A 17,136-nucleotide genomic window follows, 5' to 3' on the forward strand; every position below is an offset into this window, starting at 1 on the left:
AAACCATTTTATTTTTTTACATTTATCCATTCAAGAAAATGTATTTCTCTGTTGAAGGAAACTATATAGAAAAATAAGGTAATTTATTTGTAATTTTATCTAATATCAATAAAGTTATGTTAAATTCCACTTTATACCTGAATGACTCTAGTATCAAACTTCTACTGCACAAATATTCTCAAAGCAGCTTCCTTATATGCAAGATCACACACCAAGTCAGCTCTCCGATTCCATAACAAAGATGAATAAGGAATATGGTATTATTTCAGGTAGAATGCATACATTTAGTAAAAATTTATTGATTAAATTCAAATATTTAAAAAAATTAAAACTGGATATTTATAATCAGTTCAAGAAAAGCAATCTGCACAAAATAAAATATATTGAGGCAGTCCAGAAATGAGTTTTAAATATAATTTCATTAAGGAATATTTTGTACAATAAAATGGACGTTATGTTTACTTGTAAAAGATTATATAAAAAATATAAATACAACTTTTACTTTACAGGATTCATCTATTAACAAATGATTCTAAAAATATATGAGTTACAGTAAATGAGAATAAGTACAAAGCAAAATCATTTCCTATATCAACAAACATCTGTGCAACCAGGAAAATTTTATCCAACCACTTCTTTGGCACACCACTGAGAAGTAATGAAGCTCTGATCATTCCAAAACACTGAATTGATTTTGATATATGTTTTGATGGATTTGCAGCAAACTTTGCAACTGAGATTGTAGCAAACGGTACAAAGAGTGACTGCAACAAAAAGTGTACAATAATAAAGCATAGCAACACACACAAAAGTAGGCAAAAGTTAACAAACAATATACACTGAAAGAAATTTCAGAAACTGTCACTTAAGGAAATGAATAAACTGATACAATACTTTCAGAAATATTACCAAACAACAAATTTGATTAGTGAATAACTAAAACCAATGTACAGTGAAATCTTAAAACAACCAACCATGGAACCACACACATCCACACTTTCTTTGGAAAGTATACCAGGTACATCACTGTTGCCTTTGATTACAAAACTACTGACAACTGAAAACACTTCTTTTTTTTTAATTACTTGTACAATTGGTTTTATACACATCTACAATTATTTCTGTACTGTATCAATTTTTTAACCCCAACATACTGTACTTTCCACATCCAGCAAATAAAATAATTTGTTTCATATACAAAAGTTTCAGAAAAGTTCCGGAACTAAATTAAATAAAAATATAGATTTAAAGATAAATGAATTTACTTACATCAGCCCTCTACATAAAATCCTTCTCCCATTATACCATTGCTGCAGTGCCAGTAGAGCCTGTCAAATGCTCTGGAGAAATCACTTTGTGGGATCGCCTTCAACTGCTCGGTGCAAGCCTTTCATCTTCAACTTGAGTTTCAGGAACAGAAAATGGTCTGCTGGGGTGAACTCGGGTAAATAGGGTAGGTAAGATAAGATAGTGATTTGATCTGCAGTGTAGTAATGTACTAAAACTGTTGCCATGTGTGCCGGGTCATTGTCGTGCAAGAGTCCAACTGCTCGGATCCTGGTACTTGGGCCAGATTCAATGAATGCGACACACCAGGCATTTCATTACTTCCACATACAATTTAGAATTCACAGTTTGACCAGTTGGGACAAATTCATAATGAATCAGGCCCTTTGAGTCGAAGAATGCAATCAACATTGTTTTCACTCTTGATTTTTGCTGCCTGACTTTCGCCCGTCTTTGTGCTCCAGGAGTCAACTAAGCAGCGTATTAACGCTTCGTTTGCGGATCATGCATGAAGCACCAGCTTTCATCTCCAGTTATAATTGTTTGCAAAAAAATTCGGGTCGCTATCGGCAGTTTCAATGAAGTCTTGAGCGCAAGAAAGACGCACCTGTTTTTGTTCTTCGGTCAAGAAGTGTGGAACGAAACGAGAGCACACCTTTCGGCGCTTCATTTTTTCTGTTAGAATTTTACGCACCGCGTCTTTACCGATGTTTAGCTCTTCTGCTATGGCCCGAAAGATAAGATGGGGGGGGGTTGTTCGAGCAGGAGCGCGCGCAACGTTTTTGTCGTGAATAGCTGTTGACGGCCTGCCGTCTCGTTCGTCGTCATCCAACTATTCTCTAACGTCTTTAAACCCCTTCCACCACGTGTATGTTGTAAGAGATGCGGCTTTATCACCGAATGCTTGCTATATCAAAGAATAAGTTTCAACAGAAGATTTTTGAAGTCGAACACAAAATTTTATCGAGCTTCTCTGATCCATGTCGCGAGCTCGCACAGGGTCACATGAACACAACGTACGCGGCCGAATATAACTCGACACTGGTGTGACAAAACGTGATGAAATTTTTTACACACACTCGTCCGATATCGTACTATATAGTTCCTTGTTTGTCCGAGAGATGGCGCTACTTGAGTCGACTACAGAAATTTGGTTCGGGAACTTTTCAGACCTACTGCGTATTAAAATATTTATATTCCCTTACCGCTTTACTCTTTACACTTCCTTCCTATAATCAAACTAATTAATCCGGGATGTTTGGCCCAAAAATTTACTCCTCTTTACAAGATCCTTCAACAACATTGTTCTATAATTGCTAAAACCTCTTTACTTTGTACACCATTAACAATATTATACATGTCTCCTATAATTCTCTTGTAACACAAGATTTAAAAAATTTATAACATTTGTTCTTTCTTTCTATGGTCTACATCCCCACCAAGAGAGAACAGAATCTCAATGTAGCTGGTGGTAGGAGCTATACGTCTGCTGAACCAGAGAGCTTGCTGCTAATGATAGCTTAGCTACTGGTATAGCTTTCTGAACCAGGTTGAAGGTTAGGAGACGGAATAAGAAATGCTTCGTAGAAGTCTATACTTATTGTTAGATATGGCTTTAAAACAGCATCACTGTTATATTAAGAACAAATAAAAATAACATACTTTTAATAGCAGATGATGGATTGGTGAAAGGGAATAGAAATACCACAACATCCAATATTTTTTCATTAACAATTAAAATTAAATTAACTTAATTAATTTCAATTAAATTAACCCAATTAATTTCAATTAAATTAACCCAATTAATTTTAATTAAATTAGCTTAACATCATGGTATAGTCTTTTTTGTTGAATGTCAAGAGGTAAAGCTGCTTCTCACTTAGATCTCCCTTTTGGTAAAAATTGTTTCAATTTAGTAAGCAATACAAGAAGTTGTAATAATCAGCTGTAAGAAAGGGCCAAACAAGAAATAGAAAGAAGATATGAATAAGCACATGAGATATACAAACCTTTATGCAAGCACATTAAGAGAGAAGATTCAAAAAGAGAAATGAAAATTAAAAATGGGCATAAAAAACTTGAATTTTGATATCCATGATGTACCACACTTTAAAAACATTTATACTATTTTATGGGTAAAATGTACAAAAAAAAGTTCATCTACCTGAATCTGAGGTATCTTTTCCTCTGATTCTAAATTAACCTTTTAAGAGACTGTCTCTGAGAGTACTGAGTGTTGTATTGCTGTTAGATAATGCTGGTGTCAATCTGATTTCATATGTTTATAGTTTATGATGTAAATGAAGAATGTGTGCGATTTAAATAGTGCTTCTTTAGAATATTGTTTTAATGTATTTTTATGAGTTTCTATATATTCTGAGCCACTCAAGTGTACTAAGTCTGATTTGTTTGCTATTTATTTTATGTAACATTTTCACGTTATTGTCTGCACTCATTTCAGCGAGACAGTTTACCAAAATAAATTCAGTGATGGAATGAAGTACTAAATGCATTCCTTGTACATGTATCACTGTTAAAAACTGTGTCCTGTTAGACATATAGCACATTTTACAGTCTGAAAAATGAAGTTTGTACCCTCAAAATAAATAAAATTTGTTTGGTTTTTACAAGAATTTTTGTCTGATAATGTACATTTTGTTTTATTTTCAGTTTTTAATGAAATAGTGTAATTTTTTCAGCGTTTTATTAATCAGAACATGGATCGACAAACTCCTACATAAATTACAATTAAAAGTAAATTTTTATTCCATTTCTTTTTATACTTTATTTAAAGTAAAATGTAAAGATACTCAGGAAGTGACCAGCCTTAAAAATAAATTACGCACAAACTAAGCAATTTAATCCTAGAAGTGTATGCCAAAGATTCTTAGAAGAGGATGAAGGGGTAACGTAGGAGAATGGAAAATAAACTGTACGAGGATTGTTGATGAGTTGCTTTACAAGATGTAACAAAGGATATTCAATAGATAAATTAGAACATATTATGAAAGAAAATGAAAGTTAAGAAAACAGATGTATTATGGGTAGGAGATAATAAACCAATGAATTCTCACACAAAGAAGGGCAGATAATCATATAACAGTTAAACGTATATCTACAGCATTGATTCTCAAACTTTTTTGCCACTGCTCACATTAAGGAACAAAAATTTTCTAGCGCCCCCAAAATTTTTAAACTTATTATCTGTTAAAAATAATAGCTGCAATTGCTGTTTTTAAGATGTGCTCTTAAAATCAGCAATTGCAATTGTTTTTAAATTTGGAATATTCTACTTCTGAGTTGAAATTTACATTTTAAATGAGAGCAATTTCTCAGATTTATTTTTTCAATTTGATGATTTAAATCTGAAGTATACTGTCAAAAAGTAGAATATTCAAGCTTAAATATTTTTTTTATTCATCTCTAAGCCTCTTGGTTGCAAAGTTAAACTAGTTTGAATACAATCATTTTTATCATAAAATATAGGTGTCCCTTTAATTTTTTGTACTAGTATTGTAGATATTTAATTTTAGTTTGAAATATCAGGAAAACACACTTTGAGAACGACTAACCTAGAGTTATAGAGTTATAAAATATAACTAACTATTCAGAGTTTTATTACCACAAAATGATACATTCTACACTAAAAATTTGTGCAAGAATTTCTGTAATTCTAATTTTATACTAATAACAAAGGGAATCTTTCAACAATTTTTTTTAATTTAAATCAGTTAACAAAAAAAAAATCTATTATAAATTAACAAGATGAGAATATAACACAAAGTAAAGCTTGTAACACTGAACAAGTTTATCTATCAGTAGAAAAGAAATCAAGCAGCTGCAGTTAGTTACATTGTATTTATAATATGTCCTATAAAAACAATAAATATGATTTATGTCAATGTCAATAGCACTGAATTACACACTACCATGTAACAGTTTCAGTACAGATATAAACAGTTGCATCTGTACAATAAGCTTATTCAGCAGATAAAGTTATTGAATACAAATACTAAATACTTTATTTACATCTTAAACATCTATTGTTTATTAAACTTGTAATCCTCAAACACCAATGTTTATACTACATTTCATCTATTGTCACAGTTTTAATTTGTTAAAAACTACAGCACAGAGGTGCTGTAGCACTCTATTACTATTTCTAGCTTTTTGTTAAAAGCTAGAAATAGTAATTGATATGTGTTTCCCGAATCACTTTTTCCTATTTATTTTTACTAATAACTCCTTACCCTCAAATATAATACAAATTCCCAACTCCCAACCAAGCTTAATGATTTCATTTTTAAATTGATCTAATATCCCTAATTTCTATCTTTATTTTCAAATACCCCAATAATATTTAATCGACTCAGTGTAAATACTACAGCTACTCTATTGTACAAAGTAGATAAAAAATGTCAAACATTTACAGCTCTTCATCTTTATATGTTTAATCCAAATAATATTTTAGTTCCAAAGGAATACTTTAAAATCTGAAATGTAATATTTAGTAGTCTCATTAATAAGAATTTGATGGTCTCAGTTAGGTTGGGGGTGTTTGTAAATAATTTATTTCCAGTACCAAAATAATTTATAATTTATATTTTCATTACAACTAGTCATTTCCAATTTCCAGTGATGGTGAAGATAAGACACTGTCTTAAGTATTTTATATACAAGGCACGGGTCAAAAGTATGTGTCGATGAGTTATAGTTAGCAACCAGCAACACTGTATGGTTCACACATGCGCAGAAGTTTAAGTAGTTTGTTGGGCACGAATCACCACATTGCTGCCAGTTCATTGTTATTTGCCTTAGCAAGACATGAGTTAAAATGAGTACAGTAATAACAAATCCCATCAGTTGAGAAGTTTTATCAGCGATTAGATTTCTAAACTCAATAGAACATAATGCTAGTGAAATTCACCACCAATTGTGTGAAACATGTAGGCTTACTACGATGAGTTAAGGAAAAGTGAAGCAACAATGGTGTCATGAATTTAAGGAAGGCCGGTTCAAATGTTCATGATGAAGAGAGAAGTGGCAAGGTCTTGTGTCCAGACTGACAATCTCATTGAACCCGTGAATGCAAGAGTGACTGAAAATCGTCACTTTATGATTAGCAATCTTACTCCAGAATTTCCACAAGTTTCAAAGACAACATTGTTATAAATTGTAACACTGTAAATAACAATTGTAAGTTGTACTATAAACTGTGTACATGATGGGTATCAAAAATGTTGACAAGTGTTCATAAAGGTTACAGAATAACATCTGTTCATACTTTTCTTGACAACTTCAACCATAAGGGAAAAGAATATTTCTCCTAAATTGTCACTGGTGTCAAAATGTGGATTTAATATAACGATGCTAAGATGAAACAACAATCCATGCAGTAACATTGTTCCAGTTCATCCAAACATAAATCAAACAACCCCAGCCTCAAAGAAAAATCATGGCAACTGAATTTTGGAACCAAAAGGATGTGCTTTTGATTTTATGGAACCTAGAACATCCATCATATCACAAGTCTATTGTGAAATACTTATAAACTGCATCCTGCCATTCAAAACCGATAATGGGAAATGCTGAGATCATGAATTGCTTTTCTTCAAAACAGACGTTCACACACTTGCATGCACAACAAAAACAATTCAAAAATTTGGATGGGTGATTTTGATCATCTCCTAACAGTCCTAATCTCGGGCCCAGTGACGAGCTGAAAATCTCAGTGTAAAAGTGGTGACAATTCCAGGTGGTGGAATTTGATGCAGTGGGATTGAAGAAGTTTGTTTCATGATATCAAAAGTGTTTGGAACAAAATAGTAATTATACAGAAAAATAACGTAAACATATAAGTAATTTGAAACCATTAATAAATTCTTCATTTTTTCAACTGTTCTCATTTTGTTTCCAATCGGCTCTTACTTTTGAACCATGCCTCATACATACATTAATTCAATTCACATAGTCATTAATTCAGTTTATAACAAGTATATGTAAGTCCACGGTAATGAAGACTCTAAGAAAGCCAGAAACAGCAATTAAGAGATTTTTTTGAATATGGTGTAACAGAAGAATGTTGAAAAATACAAAGATTGATGGACAATGAAGTAAGAGCTTTTTTAATACTAATATTAATATTAAATTTTCAACTTCAGGCACTTTTTTTACATACAATTGTATATTAAAAAAATAGTAAATAAACTATACACACCTGTCACTTACTTGTACAATAATATATATAAAGAATTTCTCATATGCAACTACATAATCTCTTCCTTTGTTAAAGCATTAATAAGTAAGAATTTCTCTAACTTTATCTAAAATTCTAAAATCGACTTTACTCATAAAAATATTCTGAAAAACGTACTCAATTAGACATCCCTATTATGCTACTAGGTGTTGAGTTATAAGAGAGATCTACATTTTTAATAATTTAAGAGCAAATTTCAACATTTCTTGCTCTTGAAAGTGCTTTTTAAAATTAACAGTCCTAACAAAAACAACAAATGTTAACAATTTTTAATTTTTCATGAACTGCAGTTTATGTATGTATATATTTATATATATATAAAACAACATATCATGAGTAATTCATAATCAAAACCCGGCAAAAAATTCCGAAAATAAATTGATGAAAATTTGTATACACATTCTTGTGTAATATAAGGGAATACTAAGAAAGGAGTTATTGAAATTCCAAGTTTAAAGAGTTCAAATGGAGTAACAGTGAAATTTACTATTTTTTTTAATTTCGTGGTAACAAATATCAAAATATCACTTGATTGTTGATTGTAATCTTCATACGAATATCTAAAAACCAATTTCTAGATTTTTTAAATTTTGAGTTTAAGGGTTAAAATGGATTTTAGATTTTTTTTAATTTTTCAGTAAGAAATGAAGATTTTGATGTGTGTAATCACTAACTTGATTTTTGTTGTGTGTAATCTTCATGTGAAAATCTAATAACCAATTTCTAGATTTTCTGAAATTCAGAGATTAAGGGATTAAGGGTTAAAATGGATTTTTGAAATTTTTTAAAACCCAGCTTTTTTTTATTTCTAAGTAACAAATAAAGACATCAACTTGATTTTTGGCGTGGGTAATTGTCATGTGAATATCTAAAAATCAATTGAAAAGTAAAAAGATTTTAAACAATGATTGCAAAATTGTCCCACTTTTGACTATACTAAACCAGATACTATATACATTTGGGCTTGCAAATACTCTTCAGATAAATAACTAAAAACGATTTTCGAGTTTTTTTTTTTAATTTTGATTCTTTAACAAGAGTGACAGTGTATGGCACGACAACTCAATCACAGCCACTGCTAACCTGCCTCCAGTTACTTGACTAAAAAACATAAAATAAAAAATAAAAATGCAATGGAAAATGCAACTATACAGCATGACTGAAGCCGCGACAGGGATGCTAGTTAATTATATTATGTTAATTCTTTCTTTGTGTTTATCTGAAGTAATGTATTCCTTTATTTGAAATAATGCATTTTTGTCAATAAAAGAATAAATAATTAAATTGAAATGCTGGTACATATCACAGGGCGCCGCAGTTCACTTTAAAACATGCACAAGTGCTGCTCCCCCCCCCCCCCCCCAGGCCATTTATGTTGCAAATTATGGGGAAAAAAGAGCATAAAAATGACTTTACAGAAGTTATCTGTGTAGAAGGGGAACATCCGATAGTGACCTTGAGGTCACTAGTCGCCTTTGGAGGTCTTTCAAAGGTCATTAAGGTTTTTCAAATGCAATTAATTGCTTTTTTCTACAGCATCAACAGAAAGAGTGAAAAATGTTACAATGATATATTTGAATTTAGTATGATGTTACATGATTACGTTCAATTTTTTCCAGCTTCTTGAAGTTCATGGTTTACGAGTTAATCACATACAGTATCCAATTAACACAATTTGCTGAATTTCAAAGACAGTACCAGATAGCAATCCTCTTCTCACAACTTAGAAACTAGTGATTGTAAATATCTAAGAAAAGAATCCAGCACCCATATAATACTAACTCTGATGGTTAGTTGATCTGTACATAAGATGTATTAGATTAGGTGCTTTTCTCAATTTCTGATTTAAAAGTAAACACCAATTCTTGCAAAGATTTATTTTTTTATCACAAGTGATATCGAACACTTTTATTTTGGAACAAAAGATTTGAGAATTTACTTAATATTTTTAATAACGGTGGGAGTAAATCTCAAGGTGTTAACAGCAGTATAGAGGATGTCCTTTACAAAATCAATCTTCAGTATTTTTTGAGATACTTTGGTACCGCCTCCAAGGGAGACCTCAAGGTCACTGCTACACATCCCCATCCTATCCACACAATTTCTGTGAAGTAATTTTTATACTCTTTCCCATAGTTTGTGAGACAAATAGCATCCATCATATAACCTTCAAAAAGGTTCCAAGGTTATATGTCTGACCACATGTACCAATGTTAAATGTTTGCTCTTTTCATTGGTGGTGTCATAACAAGTCATTCCATTTGAAAAATGTCAGGTTAACCATGAAATAACAGTCCAGGTCAAGTTCATGATGAAGTGTCCTCCTCCAGTCCGAGTAACTTTTGTTAAAGTCATTTTTACTTTTTTGTATGAAGTAAAGGGGGTATTGTGATCACAAAAAATGTCAGTTTTCAGATTTCAATGGAAATATCCATTTTGACTAGTTTCGGCATGACATCTGCAAGTATGTATGTATCTCACATAACTTATAAATGATTAGCCATAGGATGTAGAAATTTTGGATTTAGGGCTGTTGTAACATCTAGCTGTGCACCTTCGATTTTGATTACAATCAACTGGACTAAAAGTGTCCAGTAATTTCTTAACTGCAGCAATAGGCCTTCATTGAGTGTTTTTCAACGATATATCATAAGTGGTACTTATATTCATTGGTTCGAGAGTTACAGCCAAATAAAATTTTAATTAATGAAATATTTGGATTTTACAAGGGGCAACAGTTCGAATCCATCTTCATCTCCTTTTTTTTAACTTTTTTTCTTAATTTAAATATATTTATTAATAATTATTAATCCCTGATTGTAAAATAAATTTTACAACAAATAATAATTCAATAACAAAAAAAAAATATGAAAAAATATCAGAAGTTATTAATGAAATACAATTTTATGTACTTTTCATTTAAAAAAATATATATATGTAATTTAATAGGCATACAAGGAAGTCATGTGATGTCCACATCATATTTTTTTGTATTGAGTGCAGTTTACGAGATAATTACCTGAAGGGATTAAAATGAAACATTAAATATATATATAAATTTATAATTTTTTATTTCACTTATTAAACGTTTTAAGACTAGAAACAAAGCATTTTATTTAAATTTATTTACTTTATATCTACTTTAATTATTTGAAATTAATTTTTAATTTAATTTTTCTTTTATTTTTAAGCTATAAACACACACCTATAAAATAAATAAAAAAGAAAGGATAACTATGATTGGGGAGAATATTGAAGTTTTTAATTTTCACAAAAAGAGATATCACATTCTACTCTCAACTCAACAAGTAACAAATAGGTACGTGCCAATTGAAAAATAAAGCATATCAAAGATATTATTTAGCAAACACCAAGCCCGTACAAACTACATCCTAATAATCCCAATACTGCAAATCACATAATCCCAAAAAGACAACTCCTTTGCATGTCCATCATCTTTAGCTCTTAAGACAAAACAATTTTTTTTTAACCAAGGACATACATTCTCTGATGGCATTTAATGGTATAAAGTGTTTTAACAATTGTTTTTCTTCTCATAATAAATCCCCTAAGGAGTATTATCATTATATTTTCATTTACACAATAAAAATTACAGTTATGAATAAATTTAAATTGGAAAAAAGGAATTGGATTCCATTTAAATCAGATTTCTCCATACTAAATCAGATTTAGTATTTGCCAATAATTAAACCAATCCCTTTTTCTCTAAGATCAAATGCATTCGCTAAATCACTTAACTAATATATATGTTAAAAATTAGATACTTTTGCTTCCAGATGCCATTTTATCTGTTTGTTTATATGAATAACTATTAAATTTAAATATGTTATTCTTTCATCACTGCTAAAAAATATGTTGCTACAAATCATTGTAAAGGGGGGTCTTTTCATACTGACATGACAATTGTTAAAAAAATCTACACAGTTTTTAAACACAATTTTCATCTTATTGAAAAACGGCATAAAACCAAGTAAAGAAAAGACTACTGAAAAAATAAACCCAATTTTCAACAATAAATATATGAGAAATTATCCTGACAAAGTAAGCATTTTTAAATGGTCAGCAATTAATTAATTCTGGATTGACTAATTTTATTTATAATAAACCCAAACATAAAATATGTTTAAGGAAGATATTATTCAAAATTTTATGATTAAAACTGGTTATTACTTTTAACTAATGACACATAAATTATAAAACAACTAAAATAATGTTTCAATAAAAAAGGAATGCATCCCTTACCACCTCTTAGAAATGCTCAACAATCTGTTTAAATCAGGCAAAATAAACCTGAAAGTTTAATTAAAAATTAAGGAATAATGCTACAATAAACATAGAAACCTGAAGTCATTTTATAGATATTTGAAGGAGCCTTAAAAGTAAAATAAAAATTCAAAACACCACGTCATAGGCCTGTAAGTTGATAAAAGTAACAAACATGGTCGAAGAGTGGTGTACAGATGACATGACAATAACAGAACACAAACTGAGGCGCAGCAGTATAGTGAAGATGGCGGGTTCATTTCCAAACATACCAAAAATGAGTAGCATTCTGTCATTCATTTTTTGATTAATAAAAGTGTGAAGTCACTGACAAAGGTTCATTCAGAATGGAGATACATTTCATTTACTATAGTAAATATACGAATGATTTGAAAGTTCCTAGAGGCTGTTAATAACAGACCATCCTTGAACTTACTGTACATGATATTCCACAATTCAATAGTCTGCAAGTTGAGTATCACATCAGCTGACTGCAGATTGACTGAATGATGGCTTAATACCCTGCAAAAAATTCTTGAGATGCTTTGAAGTAAAAAGTTGATGACTTCCTAGGAAGAACTGTCAATGGAGATGAATTCTGTATCTATCTGTCACCAACAGGAAACCAAGAAAATAAATAAGGAATACATTTTCACAAAAAGTGAAAAAAATCTCCACACCACAGGCAGGAAGAGTTTTGCTTATACTCTTTTGGAATGGACAAAGAGGTAATTTTGAAGCATTACATATCAAAAGGAGACATTCCTCAGTTTAATGTATATAGATTTCCTTAAGAATCAAAAAGTGTCTGACTGCAACTGGTCAACATTCAACCCCATACCATCCATTCAACTGTAGCAATCATCTGTTTTTCATGTATCTAACCAAGTTTATTCTACATTCACTATTTTTGACAAACCTCAGCCCTAGTATTCTAATGTATTTGGACTGCTCAGAGACAATGGGAGCAAGTGTTTCAAGAAAAACAAAGAGGTGATGCAAGAGTGGTTGCATTCTAAGTAAAAAAATACTTTTTTTCTTGAAATACCCATTCAATTTCAAAACACACTACATGCCATGAAGACAATTGATTTCATCTTTTATATTCAATAAATTAAGAAATAAAAAAATATTTAATCTCTTTAACTAACTTTCTCTATACATATATACCAATAACTTTATTTTAAAGAATAATTAAAAAGTAAGAATACTTTATTAGCCTTATTTCAATAATTATGCCATTTGGGGGAAAAATTACAATTACTTAAAAGTCTTAATAATTACAGGAAAATAAAAGTACTTGCCTCTGCAAACATTGAACTCATATTAAACTGATACATAAGTCGAACTGTTATACTGAGAAAAATTATAAATAAGCAGTCAATCCAAAATATTACTGTTGTTTTATCCTCAACATCAGCATCAACTAATGTTTCCTCAAATAACAATTGGCTCACAGATTCTTCACATTTATTAGGTAGAACTGATTCACTAACATTAACCTCTTCATGTGGAAAAAAAGACCCTTGTGGTTGCAATTCTTCATCAATGGCAGAACTGACAGTCCCATTACACTGAATCTGCTCATTACTAACAGAACTCAAAGAAGATACTGGAAAAAATTAAAAATGAATCTATTAGACAACCTGTTTAATCAATTAATAATTATAATAAACGCTACAATAACTTACACCTTTTCGATATTTTGTTCCATATCTCTTGCATAATACAAACACATAGCGTTCCAGAGGCTTTAAGTATCTCAGCAGTAACATGATCAGGTCCAGGTGCTTTGTCGTTCCAAGTTTGACAATGGATCCTCTTCCTTCTTTCTTTAAGATACTTGGTCCTTTCATTTCTGAGATTTCTTCAGAATAACAAGGAACTTCACATAGACAAATGCCCTATCTTGCATCATTTTCTCTCAGTCCACCATTTTGTATTTTTATCAATAAAAATTTTTATCTTAAAAATGGACTAGTATATTCTAATGAAATTTAGTGTACATCACACCCAGCAATTTTTAGATAAATAAGTTTGAAGTTTGATAAATAAGTCCAAAATTACATCCATTTTAATTGTTTTAATCGTTAGTAACTCCTTAAATATTAGTTTTATTGAATTACGTTGTATTTTTTATTAATCAGTAAGTAAATATGTAAAACAAAAAGTAATCATAAATCTTAGAGAAATAACAAAAAGGATAAACAATGTATACCTGTACAATAATTTATTTGAGAACAGAAATTAACATATAATTATTATGTACTGCTCAGTCTGGTGTGAAATGTAGCAGTAATTTTAAAAGTAATTTTTACAAATAAAATTTTATTCCCTTTTACAATTTGCGTAATTATACATTTTCTTACACAGCTCATCAAAATGAACATTTCAGTTTTTAATTTTTAAAAATAAACCATTTCTTTAAAACAGCTAGCCATTAAAAAAAATGTTGATTTAAAAAAATTTAAGGGACAAGAAAATAAAAAAAATTATGTTAACAAGCAGCTCATAAAAGTAACAAAAAAAGTATTTATTTTTATGTTTTTTAAAGATAAATTTCTGCAATGAAATTAAATAACTTAACAGAAAAATGAACGGTGACACACTTCTTGACATTCTACCATTGTGAAATGAATTATTTCAAACTCAGCAAAGATAAAGTGAGCCAAGAATAGAAAAAAAAGTAATATACAATTCATTTTAAAAGAATCAATTTTACGTATTATAACAAAGAAGCTATGAGAATTATGAATGAATAATCATGTGTCTAAATTCTTTATGTAATGATGAGTTGTGAGAAGAAAAGTTCAACAAGTAAGATGGTGCAAAAATTTGTACCTTGACAGAGACTAAATAGAAAGAATGTGTCCTGCAGATCAAAACAGTACAATTGGTTCTACGTATAACATGTACAAGGTGAGAGAAAAAAATGTTACTATACGTATTACAAAAAGTTACAGAAGAAAGAGTGCTGCTAGTAATAAAGGGTTCAGAAGGAGAATAACTCTATCCATTCATAAAAAAAAATAATCAATCATGTTTGAGAACTGGGTACTTACGAGCATACCTATGTACACGCGCGCACGTGAATGTGTAATCATCATATTGCAATGTTTGAAAATTCAGCCCTAGATAACAGAAAATATAACAGTATATCTATTACATTAAGATCCAGTGAAATAATAAAATTCTGGTGAGCAGATCAAAATTTTCTTAGCAGACTGCAGTTACTGAGCTTAAGAAATTAATTGTCTATGTTCTCACTAAGAGCACAAATGTACAGTATTTCAAAACATGCCAATTTCCACATATATATGAGGCACCTACATCCTTCCTAATATATGCTAGAAAGTTAATTTAGAAACAAGAACACACATAACCAAGGTGGATAATATCCATTACCAAAAGCTTCAAATTAATCATGTGATATTATAGAAACCTAAATATTTACTAACTACAAAAATATTCATATAAAAGTATATGGCAGAAATACAGAAAAAGTGATATAGTCAATAAAAGAATATGTCAACACATTTTAAAAAATATAAAAGAAAAACTCAGCACTTTCTTCACTATATGAAATAGTGACGAGAGTGCTTTAGAATTATTGTTAAATAACTTTAAGGTTACTGCTCCACAAAAGCAACAAGAGAAAATTTCAACTATCTGTATAAAAAAAAGCATTCATTACATTTCAGAACATGTGTAAAAATGAATTTACTTAGACATTATATGTTTATATTTATACATCATCTCTATAAGATGAATGCATATATAGATGTTGCATAGTAGGCAATATCTATTTTTTTTTATCCATTTCAGCTCTTCTACTAGTTTTCTTTTAATATTTTAATTGCTAAAAGCATAAAGTTTATGATTATATATGATTTTATACAGTTAACAATTAATCCAGTGTCATAGTATGTTGTGGTAAAATATTCAGATGTTACATAGCTACTAGTACAGGTATGATAACTGTATATTTGTATTAATGTTAAATAGCTTTATGTACAGCTAGTCTATAATAAAGATTTTAATACTTTCCTCATTAACCAATAGATAAGTTACTTAAAATAAAACCAAATCTTATTTTCAAATACTGAAGAATTAACAGATGGTATTGTCCATCTTTATGTTATTAAAAATTATTTTTATCTTGACAACACAAGCTCAGGGCCAATCCCTAAGTAAATCATTTTACATTTTCCTTATATCCCAAATACATTCAAACCTTATTATAAAACATTTGTGCATATCCAAGTCCGACAAGTTCTTTCGACTTCTCCAGTAAAAATTTAATAAATTACGGATATTTAACTGGTAATTTCATACTTTATTTTCTGGTATTTACATTCTACTTAAATTCCACAGCAAATAAACCTATTAAGACACGTGCAGAATGTAGTAACATGAATCATCCATAAAAACAGTATGCTTTAAAAAAAATTACTTTCATAAAATAATAGTTTCCAGTTATTGTTACATTAAAATAGTTTTCTGATGTAAGTTGTAATGTTTTAAATCATCGGGAAACACTAGAAAACAGAATGACGCAAATAAACAGGCTAGACTACTTAACTAGACTTAATATTAATTCAGAAAAAACAGAAGACAAGCAACATCAACAAAGTCGTGAAAAACTGTAACATAACATAACCTACTTTTACCTAAGTCGTCTCCACGGGAATTATCACAGCTAATAATTTTAGTTAATCTTTTATCAGAATTTTCTAAAATTCTCCGTCTTCTTGCTTCACGACGTGCAGCTGCAGCATCACTGGACATTTCTGGCAAATAATTTTTTTTTTATGATAATGAATGGGAAAACTTAACAAACCGACATCATACATGGAAAACAACTGGCAACGGTATTTTTCAGTGTTGCCAAGTTCAAATAGACTAAATATTCCCATCTTATTTACCATACCAACGTACAAACTCAAGTATATATATTTTTTTAAATAAAAATAGAGAATTAATGTCTAACACTATAAATGATTGGACAGTATAATGTGGCTAAAAAAAAAATGTTTTGTTTTAACTAAAGTATGATTTAAATTAAAATACAAATTTGTTTCTTTTCTTTTATTCATTTATAGTGACGTTTAAAAATTTTTATGTTTGCAAAAATTAAAAAATTATATATATAATTCGAGTGAATCTTAGAATTTTAAAGAAATTTTTCTCTTGCTTATAAATGAACAAGAAACTACTTTATTCGAGAAAAGCTGCGTGTTTTTTTTTTGTGTTTTTCTATCGTAAGCATCTAGCATGTTAATTACTTTCTTAAGACGTTGTTAACATAC

General features: G+C 29.9%; 1 protein-coding gene across 2 annotated transcripts; it reads right to left on the reverse strand.

Annotated features, from left to right (window-relative positions):
* Nucleotides 1-279: 279 nt before the first annotated feature.
* LOC142334283 (uncharacterized) lies at nt 280-16,709 on the reverse strand. 2 transcript variants are annotated; one of them, XM_075382201.1, is made up of 3 exons: nt 16,498-16,709; nt 13,132-13,439; nt 280-764 (listed from the first exon to the last, which is right to left on the reverse strand). In XM_075382201.1, exons 1-3 carry the CDS (start codon nt 16,613-16,615, stop codon nt 513-515), a joined length of 678 nt encoding a protein of 225 aa, XP_075238316.1. In that variant the 5' UTR covers nt 16,616-16,709; the 3' UTR covers nt 280-512. The 2 variants fall into 2 exon arrangements, with proteins under 2 accessions (XP_075238316.1, XP_075238314.1); XM_075382199.1 differs by having other exon boundaries at nt 16,492-16,709.
* Between the last annotated feature and the right edge of the window lie 427 nt (nt 16,710-17,136).

This window comes from Lycorma delicatula, chromosome 1, assembly GCF_047948215.1.
Source record: "Lycorma delicatula isolate Av1 chromosome 1, ASM4794821v1, whole genome shotgun sequence".
NCBI lineage: Eukaryota > Metazoa > Arthropoda > Insecta > Hemiptera > Fulgoridae > Lycorma > Lycorma delicatula.

Bases quoted from the DNA above. Each gene is read 5' to 3' on its own strand.
- LOC142334283 (XM_075382199.1), bottom strand. From the start codon at position 16,615: ATGTCCAGTGATGCTGCAGCTGCACGTCGTGAAGCAAGAAGACGGAGA. The intron at 13,440-16,491 runs GTAGGTTATGTT...AATTTTTTCCAG, and splicing joins TGGAGACGACTTAGGTAAAA to TATCTTCTTTGAGTTCTGTT. The intron at 765-13,131 runs GCAAGTACTTTT...TTTTTGTTGCAG, and splicing joins TGAGTTCAATGTTTGCAGAG to TCACTCTTTGTACCGTTTGC.